At 42.0% G+C, this 12,332-nt stretch overlaps 1 protein-coding gene across 3 annotated transcripts in view; it reads left to right on the top strand.

The window, feature by feature from the left end:
* The window catches only part of hmga1a (high mobility group AT-hook 1a), a 138,798-nt gene that overhangs the window by 75,619 nt on the left and 50,847 nt on the right, over positions 1-12,332 (top strand). Inside the window, exon 6 of one of the 3 annotated variants that reach the window (XM_068057187.1) lies at positions 7,624-7,690. The exons of the other annotated variants lie outside the window; for them this stretch is intronic. Coding sequence (XP_067913288.1) covers positions 7,624-7,632 — 9 coding nt within the window. The 3' untranslated portion in view covers positions 7,633-7,690. Of the gene's footprint in view, positions 1-7,623; positions 7,691-12,332 lie in introns of those variants that run through there. 3 annotated transcript variants of the gene reach the window in all.

The following is a 12,332-nucleotide window of genomic DNA, read 5'->3' as shown; positions in this document are numbered from 1 at the left end:
AAATCATGTTTAACCAATTTATTGGAACTCGTTGAAGAAGTAACATGTGCTGTGGATAAAAGGTAACCGTTGGATGTACTGTACTTTGGATAAGGTGCCACAATCAAAGGTTATTGCAGAAAATAGAAGCTGATGGTGTAGGGGGTAACATATTGGCATGGTTAGAAAATTGGCTAGTTAACAGGAAACTGAGAGTAGGCATAAATGGGTTATTTTCTGGTTGGCAAGATGTAACGAGTGGTGTGCTGCAGGAATCAGTGCTGGGGCCTCAACTTTTTACAACTTATGTAAAGGACTTGATGAAGGGACCAAAGGTGTGGTTGCTAAATTTGCTGATGACACAAAGATAGATAGGAATGTAAGTTGTGAAGAGGACATAAGGAGGCTACATAGGGATATAGATGGGTTAAGTGAATGGGCAAAGATCTGGCAAATGGAGTATATAATGTGGGAAAATGTGAAATTGTCCATTTTGGCAGGAAGAATAAAAAAGAAGCATATTATCTAAATGGTGAGAGATTGCAGAGCTCTGAGATGCAGAGGGATCTGGGTGTCCTAGTGCATGAATCGCAAATGGTTGGTATGCAGGTTCAGTAAGTAATTAGGAAAGCTAATAGAATGTTATTGTTTACTGCGAGGGGAATTGAATACAAAGGTATGGAGGTTATGCTTCAGTTATACAGGGCATTGGTGAGACCACATCTGGAGTACTGTGACAGTATTGATCTCCTTATTTAAGGAAGGATGTAAATGCATTGGAAGCAATTCAGAGAAGGTTTACTAGACTAATACCTGGAATGGACGGGTTAACTTATGAGGAAAGGTTGGACAGGCTAGGTTTGTATCCGCTGGATTTTAGAAGAGTAAGTGGCGACTTGATTGAAACATATAAGATCTTGAGGGGTCTTGACAGAGTGGAAGTGGAAAGTATGTTTCCCCTTGTGGGAGAATCTAGAATTAGGGGTCACTATTTAAAAATAAGGGGTCGCCCATTTAAGATAGAGATGAGGAGAATTTTTTTCTCTCAGAGGATCGTGAGTCTTTGGAACTCTCTTCCTCAAAAGACGGTGGAAGCAGAGTCTTTAAATATTTTTAAGGCAGAGGTTGATAGATTCTTGATAAGCAAGGGGGTGAAAGGTTATCGGGGTAGGCAGGAATGTGGAGTTGAAGTTACAATCAGATCAGCCATGATCTTATTGAATGGCAGTGCTAGCAGGCTTCAGGGGCCGGGTGGCCTTTTCCTGCTCCTATTTCATTTGTTTGTATGTACTTGCTTGATCATAAGAAGAACCAATCAGACAGGTTTTCTTCAGTTAAACAAAGAAAGAGGTTAACTTTATTGTACCTAATCCAAGCTAATGAAAATAATAAACTATGCGCCAACTTTCAGTCACACACACACACTTATATTACAGAGTGCGGAAAAGGTAGATTGGTTGAGTTAGAGTCCATAGTAAAAATGGGTATACAGGCTGTGGTGTTTGGTGATTTGACTGGCTTCTAGCTGAATTAGGTTGTCCTGAGGCTTTTAGTTTGAAGACATAGATGACTGGGTCGGTGGGTCTCTTGGAGATGGTGATACGGATGATTTCCTCCAACGGGGTTTCTGATTGTAGCTGGAGTATGCAAAGGTAGTCAGTCAACAAGCAGAGTTCGAAGCTTCTAAGCTGAATTGAAGAGAGAGAGAGAGAAGTACCTCCACTTAGGTCTGCACCTGTCAGAGTCCAGAAGCTTCTCCTTGCTGCTGTAGCAAAAAACACAAGCTTAAAACCACAGATGGGACAGGGCTTGTCACATGACAGTCACCTAGTGATTCAAACATGGTAGCAGTGTTTCTTTTCTTACTAGAAAGAACAGGTAGTTCCCTTAAACTTCCTGGGTCTTGGTTCTTGCTGGGATGAGCACCCATTTAGTCTCCAACTCAAAGCCCTTGCAATATAAGAGACAGTGTTGCAAATTAGGTGACCATTCCAAGCTGCCAGCAAAGTCATCCTTCATCTGTTCTCTCTTAAATTTCTTCAAAAAGTATCAATTCAGATCTCTAGTCAGTGGATTAAAGACAATTATCATTCAGCAAAGCAAGTTGGCATGATGGTGACCTTTCCCATTGAGCCTTTGTGGTAGCTGCCCCAATCTTTAGTGCATCCCTCAACACATGGTCCTGGATCTTGGAATGTGCCAGTCTTCAACACTCGGGTTGTTGACAGCTCTTTGCACTGGAAGACCAGCAAGTTTTGGGCAGACCAAAGAGTGTCTTTCATCAAATTGGTGGCCCTCCAGCAGCCGTCGATGTTTATCTCTGTGTGCGTCCCTGCGAACAGTCTGTAGAGTACCGAGTCCTGCATTACGGAACTGTTCAGGATGAACCTCAGCAAAAACCACTGCATCTTTTTCCAGACCTGCTTTGCTAAGGCACATTCCAGAAGGAGGTGCATGATGGTCTCTTCACCACTGCAGTTGTTTCGAAGACAGCATGTGTTGGCAGTGAGTCTCCGGGCATGCAGGAAGGATCTGAAGGATCTCACCACCAGCCAAGCTAAGTCTTGGTGCTTATTTGAAAGCTCTGGCTATGAGTCATTCTGCCAAAGGAGTTGACAGTCTGCTCAGGGAACCATCCAACAGGATCCATCACCTTTTCCCGCAGGGCCTCGAGAAGGTCAAGTGCTGTCCACTGCCTGATGGACTTATGGTCTAAGATGTTTTTCTGTACAAACGTGGTACAGCACAGTCCAATTGAATGGAGCGCTCCGCGGCAACATGGCCAAACCCATCCTTCACAACAGCGGGGACAGATAGAAACTCAGCACGTAGTGATACTTGGTGTTTGCATACTCCGGGTCTATGCACAGCTTGATGCAGCTGTACGCATAGGTGGCCATCGGGATAGGGGTGACGTTTGGTACTTTTTTTCCCTCCTTTATCTAGAGATTTATACATCATGTCCCTGTGGACATGGTCCATTTTCGATCCCCAGGTAAAGCGGAAGATAGCTCAGGTGACCACCACGTCGCAGGAGTTGGGTATAGGCCAGACCTGCACCACGTAGAGCAACACCAAGAGCACCTTGCACCTGGTGACTAGGTTCTTACCCACAATGGAGAGGGAGCATTGCTCTCACATGCCCAATTTCTGTTTCACCGTGGCTATATGCTCTTTCCAGTTTTTGACGCACCCAAAGCCCCTCCAAACCATATCCCCACACATTCAGGTAGTCTGACCTGACGGTGAAGGGGACAAAGGATCAGTCAGCCTAGATCCCAAAGAATATGGCCTTGCTCTTGCTATGATTTACTTTGACTCCGAAGGCCAGGTTGAACTGGTCACAGATGCCTATCAGTCTGTGAACCGACAGTGGATCCGAGCAGAAGATAGCGACATTGTCCATGTACAGGAAGGCTTGATTTTAGCTTTTTTTTAATATGGTTGTATTTGCCAAGTAGCTGCTTTTCAAGTGGGCAGTCTATTTTTCTAGCCCACAGCTGTGCTGTTTTCCAGGCCTCTGCATGGACACTATGGACAGGGTCTGGAAAAGCTAATGTCTACACAAGAAGTGGACAGTTGGTAACCATGCATTATGGATGTGCATCTTTCTATATTTGCTGCCTGGCCAGATTTATCTTTCAGCTTTAAATTATTATCCATTCAAATTGATGTGGGAGATTCGGCTGAAACTGAGTAATGGTGGGGAGCTGGGAGATATTTCAGGATGAGGATAAATGAAAATGACATTTCACCGAAAAAACAAACTGAATTGTGAAATGTGGTACCAAAACAATAATAAAAATCTTGAAATGCTATGTGACCGAAGAAATTTAAGTTATTCAGTTACTTTGAAGCAGTGGCCTTGGCCAAAGGCCTTTATTCAGGGTTGTTTTTCTATTGTATGTTGTCATTGATGTTGTCAGGTTTTTTGGGGTTGTGTCAGATTTTCCAAATTTCATATGCTTCAGTTGTATAGAGTTATGGTTGGAACCATCTGGAGTATCATGCTCAGTTTTGTTCACTGTACCTCAAGAAGAATAAATTGAACTTGGAGAAGCTTCAACACAGATTACCAGAATAATACCAGGGGCTTAGAGGGTTAAATTATAAGGACAGGCCGTATAAACATGGCTTATATTCCTTGGAGTGTAAAAGATTGAGGCTGATCTGATTGAGGTGTTTAAAATGTTTAAAAGAATTTAATAGAGATTTAATTTTAATTTTAATAGAGATTTAACAGAGAAACTATTTCCTCCAGTGGGAAAATCTGGAACAAGAGGACATAATTCAAAATTAGAGATAAGCTATTCAAGAGTGAAATCATAGAATCATAGAAACCTGTGCACGTCTTTGAAAAAGAACACCCTCTCCCCGACAACCCGAAATACTGTGAGTGCGAGATCAGTTGGAGCTTTCAAGATTGAGATTGGTAGCCTAACCTAACAAAAATCTATTGGGACACATGGAGCAAAGGTGTGTATAAAGAATTCCAGTGGAGATCAGCCATAATCGAATTGAATGGCGTAGCAGCCTCGAGGGCTAAATGGCCTACTTTTGTTTCAAATGTACCTCTGTTCCTAGTTCCACCTACAAAAGATTGCTCATCCCTGCTTCAGCAGTTTTCTTTGAAGTAAAGTTGCTTACATAGTCATAATGATCAGGAAATTCCTCAGATCTGCTCCCACTTCACCAGTGTTACTTAGCTAGATGTGCGGAGATCCTCTGATTTTCTGGCAAAGTAATGACAATGAAGTGGAAGCAGATCTGAGGAATTTCCTGGCCAGTGAATTCTAATATGATTGGACTTAACAAAACTCAAAAGTGTAAGGGAATGTTACGGAGAAGAAATAAAACAGCTAAAATGGCAAAGCTGCTAAAGTATTTTGGGTTACCAGCAATATCTGCATTAACATTAATTATGCAAAAGTACTGTCTCTTAGAAACAGGAGTGCACATTTTTGAAGGACCCACAAAAACATTTTAGGAGCCTCTGAGGTAGGGCAAGAACAAAGTATGGTATCCTTGTTCTTTACAACCTGCATTCCTTGGAATTGAAAAAGATATCCAAATTCCTTTTCTGCTATTGTTTATAAACCCAAATAGTCTCGGTTCCTAATGTGAAGTTTTCATGCACTTTCAAGCTAATCAACGACCACAAAATTGCTAGGAATGTTTTTTTAGGAAGGAACTGAAATGTAAATCCTTTGGTAAATCGTAGCCTGTGGCCATGATGGTGTGTGTTGTGGGGTCTTCATAGTTTCAGGGTGAGTATACCTGCAAAATACAATGAGCTATAATACAGAAAACACGTTCGGACTCTGAAACAACCAGGTGTTCTCTGAATACAAAGGGTACAATTTAGCTCCATCTCCTATGGATAGATGTGAACTTGTTCTGACCAATTGTTTGATGTTATAACTACAATTTTATGACACAACTCCACCTTAAACCATGAGGACCACCCCCCCCCCCCCCCCCCCCGCCCCAATCAAGGAATTTAAGTTCCCTGTATTGGGGGACAGGAAGCCAATATAGGCCTGCAAGGAATTGTGGAATTATAGAATTTTGCAGCACAGAAGGAGGATATTTGGTCCATTGTATCTTTGCCAGCTCACTGAAAGAGCAATCCATTTGCTCCCGTTCTCCTGCCCTTTTCCTGTTGACATTTACTTTTTTTATTTTAAGAATATTTATTCCCTTCTCTGCATTCTGCTTCCACAACTGTTTTCCTAACCTGTCTCTTCATTATTTTAGTGATGATCATAAACTTGTCTTCTAGATGCTGACACACCAAGCAGTGGAAATAATTTTTCCTTATTTATTGTTATCATTTTGAACATCTCTTTCAGATCTCTTAGCCATCTCTACTCTGATGAAAAGAGCCCCAATTTCTCTCCATAAAATAATGCTCCAACAACTCCATAACCTTAGCCTGAATCCATCCCCTTTCCAGCTGCTCATCAGGCAGAACCAGAAGAATGACCATGAAGCCAAGTTCCAGACACCACAACCTCATCACCTCCAGGACTGCTTGCGTCCATCTCCACAGCATTGCCCTTCTAATTCATCCCTACTGCTGCTAAAATCATAACTTTTTGTAACCTCAAGACTCAATTTCTCAAAAGCCCTCCTTGTCAGCTTCATGAGCTCTACCCTGCGCCAACTCCAGCTCATCTACAATTTTGTTGTCCATGCTCTACACCATGTTCCCCAACACACTGAATTTAAAATCTTTGTCCTAGTCTTATTTTATCCTACCTCGTCTACCTCCTCCAGGCTCAAGTGCCAGCCTACCTCTTGTTGATCTCCCTGTTCTGGCCCTCTGTGCATCCCCCTCTATTGGTGGCACAGTCTTTAGCCATCTCTGCTCTAGTCTCTGGATCCTCCTCCTAAATCTCTTCACATTGCTGTTTTACTCCTGTCATGCTAGGCCCCCGCCTGCCAAGAATGAGGCACATTAATTTTGTCATGAACATTGATTTTAAACTGTTACTGGAGTGAAGAAAGGACTTGTTAAACAGATCAGCCGTGGCTGGAAAAGACATCTGCATATTAACAGACGGTGATTGGAAGGACAAAGGACCATTCCCTGACGCATTCAACCCACAATGGACCTTGATCATCAGGTATTGTATGTAAGAGGAGCATTCCAGACACTGTTAAAGTGATACAATTCAAGACGTGGTCAGACCAGTTAGTCACATGACTAACCTGCTTGGCAACCTGCGGTTTTCTGAATTGTACCAACAGTTTGAACTCAGAGTGTCTGTTTGCTCCGGGACTGAGAAGATCTCTTCTGTCTGCTCCCATCTCTTTCTCACAAGCCTCTGGAATCCACTGAAGACACATGAACCCCAAGAGAGAAAAGTCTCCTACAGCAAACAAGTTTTAAGAAGAATACTGGGCCCCAACGAAAAGCAAGATCTAGCTACAATCAAGGACGCTACTGTGTGCTTGAAGAACTGTAACAAAAACTCTTCAGATATTGCCTCGAATTTTTCCACTTTATTTTTATTCTGCTCTTTTCTGTCTCTATTTGCATGTATGTATCACATATGCATGCTCGTGTGAGCACGTCATGTATCCGTAGGTGTCAACCGAATTAGAGTTTAAGTTCAAGTTTAATAAATTTCAACTTTTCTTCTTTAAACCTAAGAAAGCCTGTTTGTGCTGGTTTCTTTGCCTTATACCTGGAAAGCAGTGAACAAGGACTCACCAAGTGGGGTGGGGGGGGGGTAATAACAGTGTGTTTAAAAATAAAACCCTGTTACGGTAAGACAAGGTGAAGGCTGAGAGGGACCCCAGACACCTTTCTCACCTGGTCGTAACACTTTCAGTTTTTTTTTAAGTCTCCTTAAAACCTAAAATTCTGACTGCGCTTTCAGTCATTCCTTCTCACTCTTTCACTACTGTTGTCACTCTGCCCTGAGTAAAACATCTTGGGCCATTTCATTATGTTAAAAACACTATAAATGTTCAAGGAGTCTAGAGATTAGGCCAGAATAAAGATAGTAATGCAAAGCATCATGAACTGGTTTGGTATTCCATCTGCCTGTGTGGTCTCTGTGGAATTGAATAAAGGAGTTTGTTATTACCTGTTCATGTGTCCAACAGCTCTAATGTACACATTTTGAAATTTAGCTCTCGTGATCTTTTCTATCAACTGTTGCCGCTGAGGAAAACTGTGCTGCTGTTATTGCAAACCAGATGGGCCAGCCCTAAGTATACAGCAATAGCTGAAGTTAACAAACCAGCATAAAGGATGTGAGTAATACAGAAACTGAGTGTTACTGTGTAAAAGATACAAATATATTACAGTATATGGGATCATGGTTTTATTTATACAGGGTTTTGTGAACTTGCAATTCTCTCCTCTGCATTTAGTATTGAAATCTCAAAGTTAGAATCCTGACAAAACCATTAAGAAATTATGGCCTTGATTTTAAGTCCCCCAAGACGGACAGGAGAGGGTCGATGGGTGGGGTTAAATTTCCAAATAAGTGAAATGCAACCCCAACCCGCCATGTACGCACCCGTTTCCATTTTTATGGCGCCGAGTGTCATAACATCATCATTAACATGCTACGGGGGACTTGTGCTCAGTGTGCAGGTGCAGATTGCAGGTACCAAGTTGGAAATTTAACCCAGTGCATTTAGGCTACCTAAAGACAGAGTATGTCAGAACCTTGATTTTCTCTGCCCCCGTTAGACAGTATAAACTGTGTTTGAGATTACATCTTTCACCTCACTTAGGAGAGTTGTCATTGATAACAGCACTGCAAAATTGCGAGACAAGCATGAATTGGTTGTATCTCAGGCATTTTCATAAAACACCTTATACATGCTAGAGAAGGGTGGCACAGTGGCGCAGTGGTTAGCACCGCAGCCTCACAGCTCCAGCGACCCGGGTTCAATTCCGGGTACTGCCTGTGTGGAGTTTGCAAGTTCTCCCTGTGTCTGCGTGGGTTTCCTCCGGGTGCTCCGGTTTCCTCCCACGTGCCAAAGACTTGCAGGTTGATAGGTAAATTGGCCATTAGAAATTGTCCCTAGTATAGGTATGTGGTAGGGAAAATATAGGAACAGGTGGGGATGTGGTAGGAATGTGGAATTAGTGTAGGATTAGTATAAAATTGGGTGGCTGATGGTCGGCACAGACTCGGTGGGCCGAAAGGCCTGTTTCAGTGCTGTATCTCTAAAAAAAAAAGAAGTAATAGGATACTTTATTCTGTAGTGTAGCTGGGATATTTTTCCTATCTTGGAAGCTTGCATTTGAAGTTCATGATCTGCTTTTCACTCTTGCTCATCAGGGTTATCGGATTTTTGAGCTGGTAGTCAACATTGTGGTGTGAGTCTGATCTCAATCAGCATTTCTTCCTGTTTCCTGTGAGAGTCAGCTATTAGTCATAAGGGTTCCCATTTCCTCAAACTCACCACAAAATAAACAGGGTGTCTTACTCACACTGAACTGTGGGCAGTGATCCAGAGGTTCTTTGCTAGCTCTGTATCGGTAGCATTGCTTCCCACATTTGGCACAGAACATATCTCCCTTTTCTACGTTGTTTTAATCAACAGATAAAAAAATCCCTCATAAAATAAGACTGTACAAATTAGAACATTTCTTTTCTGTTGACCAATGATGCGGAGAAAGTTTAGAATTGTTTTAAGCAAAATGTAGCAGTTATATTATTTAAAAAGAAAGTTGAAGACACTATCTCTTACCTTCATGCCAACCCAGAATACTTGCAAAAGCTGAGCGTAGTGGGACATGAACTTGTTATAACTTAAACCACACTTGTATCTGTTATTATACCACTTGTATTATAGGTAAAACCGTAAACGACACAAAAATGCAGTTTTTGCAGTGGCAGATTTAGAAATGACTGAAGGGGAAAGTTAGCACTGAAGGTGCGAAATGTATTTTCTGGAGGAACTGGGGGCATGCTGACCAAGGAAATTTTAATTTTTGACTGTTTGGCATTCTGAAATTGGCTGTAATTCTTGTCTTTGAAGCTGAATGTGATAGTGAGCAGAATGGTATAGATTTCCAGGTGAGTCCACCAGCAATACAGTATCATCTGTGAAAAGGAGAAATAGCCTCCTGTGAACAAACACTTCAAGACAACTGCTTACAATGCTGTCCAAAACGTACTGATGAATACATCAACAACAACAACAACTTATATTTACATAGTGCCTTTGATGTAATAAAATGTGCCAAGGTGCTTCACAGGCACATTATAAAACAAAATATTATACCGAATCACATAGGGAGAAACTAGATCAGATGGCCAAATGTTTAATTAAAGAGGTATATTTTAAAAAGCAGAGCCATTAAGATCAGGGATGCTCAAGAGGCCAGAATTAGATGAACGCAAATATCTCGGAGGGTTGTAGGGCTGGAGGAGATTACAGAGAAAGGCAGGATGAGGTCATGGAAGGATTTGAAAACAAGGATGAGAATTGTAACATCAAGACGTTGCTTGACCAGAGCCAATGTAGGTCAGCGAGCATAGGGGTGATAGGTGAATGGGACTTGGTGTGAGCTAGGATGCGGACAGCAGAGTTTTGGATGACCTCAAGTTTACGGAGGGTAGAATGTGAGAGACCAACCAGGAGTGCATTGTAACAGTCAAGTCTAGAGGTAACAAAGGCATGAATGAGGGTTTCAGCAGCAGTTCAGCTGAGGCAGGGGCGAAATCGGGCAATGCTACAGAGGTGGAAATAAGTGGTCTTAGTGATGGCGCGAATATATGGTGTGAAGCTCATCTCGAAGTCAAATATGACACCAAGGTTGTGAATAGTCTGGTTTAAACTAAGACAGTTGCCAGGGAGAGGATTGGAGTCGGTAGCTAGGGAATAGAGTTTGGAGCGGGGACCAAAAACAACAGCTTCACTCTTCCCAGTATTTAATTGGAGGAAATTTCTGCTTCTCCAGTACTGGATGTTGGGTAAGCAGTCTGACAACATCAAATATGATGGTTGGAAGTGAACAACCTTGCTTTGCTCTTTTATTAGGAGAGGTAGTTTCAGTGAGTTTCCCAACTAACCTTACAAGGATCTTGGAGGTGGAATACACATCCAGATAAAGTCCAAGATTTGGCCATGTTCTCCACAGCTTTTCCATGAGCATGATGCAAAGGATTGAAAACCTTGCAAAAATCAATGAAAGCAACATAAGTTTGTTTTCCTTTGTGCCTTATGACACATCTGATATACAGGCCGTGACAACCTGAAGAATCACTATAAAAGTCACTGATATTAGCCTTAAACAGATTCCTGTCTTGTGGATAGAAACCACAACTGCTGTCTGGAATACCGAGGGAATGCATGCCTCAAACAGAATCCCATTCACCAGCCTCAGGAGATGCAGCCCCTTGATGTGTCGATGGTTCAAGGTACTGTTTTCCAAGACATTTGCCCCATTTCATATTTGTTGGTTGGCATGTATGTACCATGTCCCTGGACCTTTGATACCAATCTCTGCAGCATATCTTCCCTTGGTACATTTGAATTCCTCTACTGCTAAACTCCAGAAAAAGTGACTTCTATTCCAGTGAGGGGCCAGAGCAGATTTGGTAGCAACCCAATGATTTTCTGTAGTTGCTCAAGGACTAAAGATTCCATCATAACCCTGGAAAGTAGCAATAATTTTTGTTCTTCCTGACCAGTCTGTTGATGGGTGCTGGGTGCTCTCTAATACATTCATGCATGTGCATAACCACTTTGCATGTGCACAAGCACTTAAATCCTATAGCTACATGAAACTCTGAATATGCATAAGCAAATTGCAGGGCATTTCTGAAGCATTGCGGGGAGTAGATGCTGGAAGCATCACGAGGCTCTTATTTTTGTCAGTAAATGCTGACACATAAACAGGACTTGGGAAAGGCTAAAGCATGACATTTGTGCTCCTACCTGGAAGGAGGTGTTATCATAGTAGAATTTCCCTGCTCTGGAGACTGCGTTTTAGTTTTCCACCCAGTACAGATCCTCTTGGGACTTAAGTTGCAGGGTGACTTGTATGTAGGCCAGGCATTTGGCTGGCAATGCTTTAGGTCAGGCTGCTATTAAACCAATTTTTGCCAACTGAGGCACATCTGCACTTATCCAAATTATAACCTAATGAAGCTATTCTGAAAAATACATACTTGAAGCAGCTCTGTGTATGAGCAATGATCCAAAAAGACAGATAGCCATAGGAGAGGAAATTACATAGAGTTTACAACACAGAAATGAGCTATTTAATCCAATTGGTCCATGCCGGTGTTAATGCTCCACACAAAATGTGCTACTAAAATGTTTCAAATCGCATCTTCTTAAATAATACATATGAGAAAGTACTCTGCATTGAAAATACTGCCCTTAGGCTTTGTCTGCCCTTTCACTATAAAAATCTATGTGTAAATTCTTCTTCGAGAAATTTTGGGTACATAACCGATGAAGTTGGAAAATAATAATATCCTGAGTGACAACTATGCTACATGTACGTAATGTATAAAATGCCACAGATTAACAAATGTGCAAATCAGAAATAATGGGGCAAATTTTAACCCCAAGGACAGAAGGGTTAGTGGTGGGCGAGTAGGTTAAAATAGCCCAACCCTCAACTAGAATGACCATGGTGTGCTGCGTTGTACACAACATTGCGCAGCAGTGAGGATTAGAGCTGGAATAGGAAAAAGACACTCCACTTATTACCTGATAATGAATCCAATGCAGAGGAAGAGTCGGAGAACAAGGAGGAAGATAAAGATGGTGCACCCAAAGCCACAACAGCCACTCATATTACTGCTCATACAGCCAGTGATGCCCTAGTAGCTTGAATGTTCACTTTAGAAACGAAGCAGCTG

This window comes from Heterodontus francisci, chromosome 25 (genome assembly GCF_036365525.1).
Source record: "Heterodontus francisci isolate sHetFra1 chromosome 25, sHetFra1.hap1, whole genome shotgun sequence".
NCBI classification, from domain to species: domain Eukaryota; kingdom Metazoa; phylum Chordata; class Chondrichthyes; order Heterodontiformes; family Heterodontidae; genus Heterodontus; species Heterodontus francisci.
This window is presented reverse-complemented; position numbering and strand designations above follow the sequence as displayed.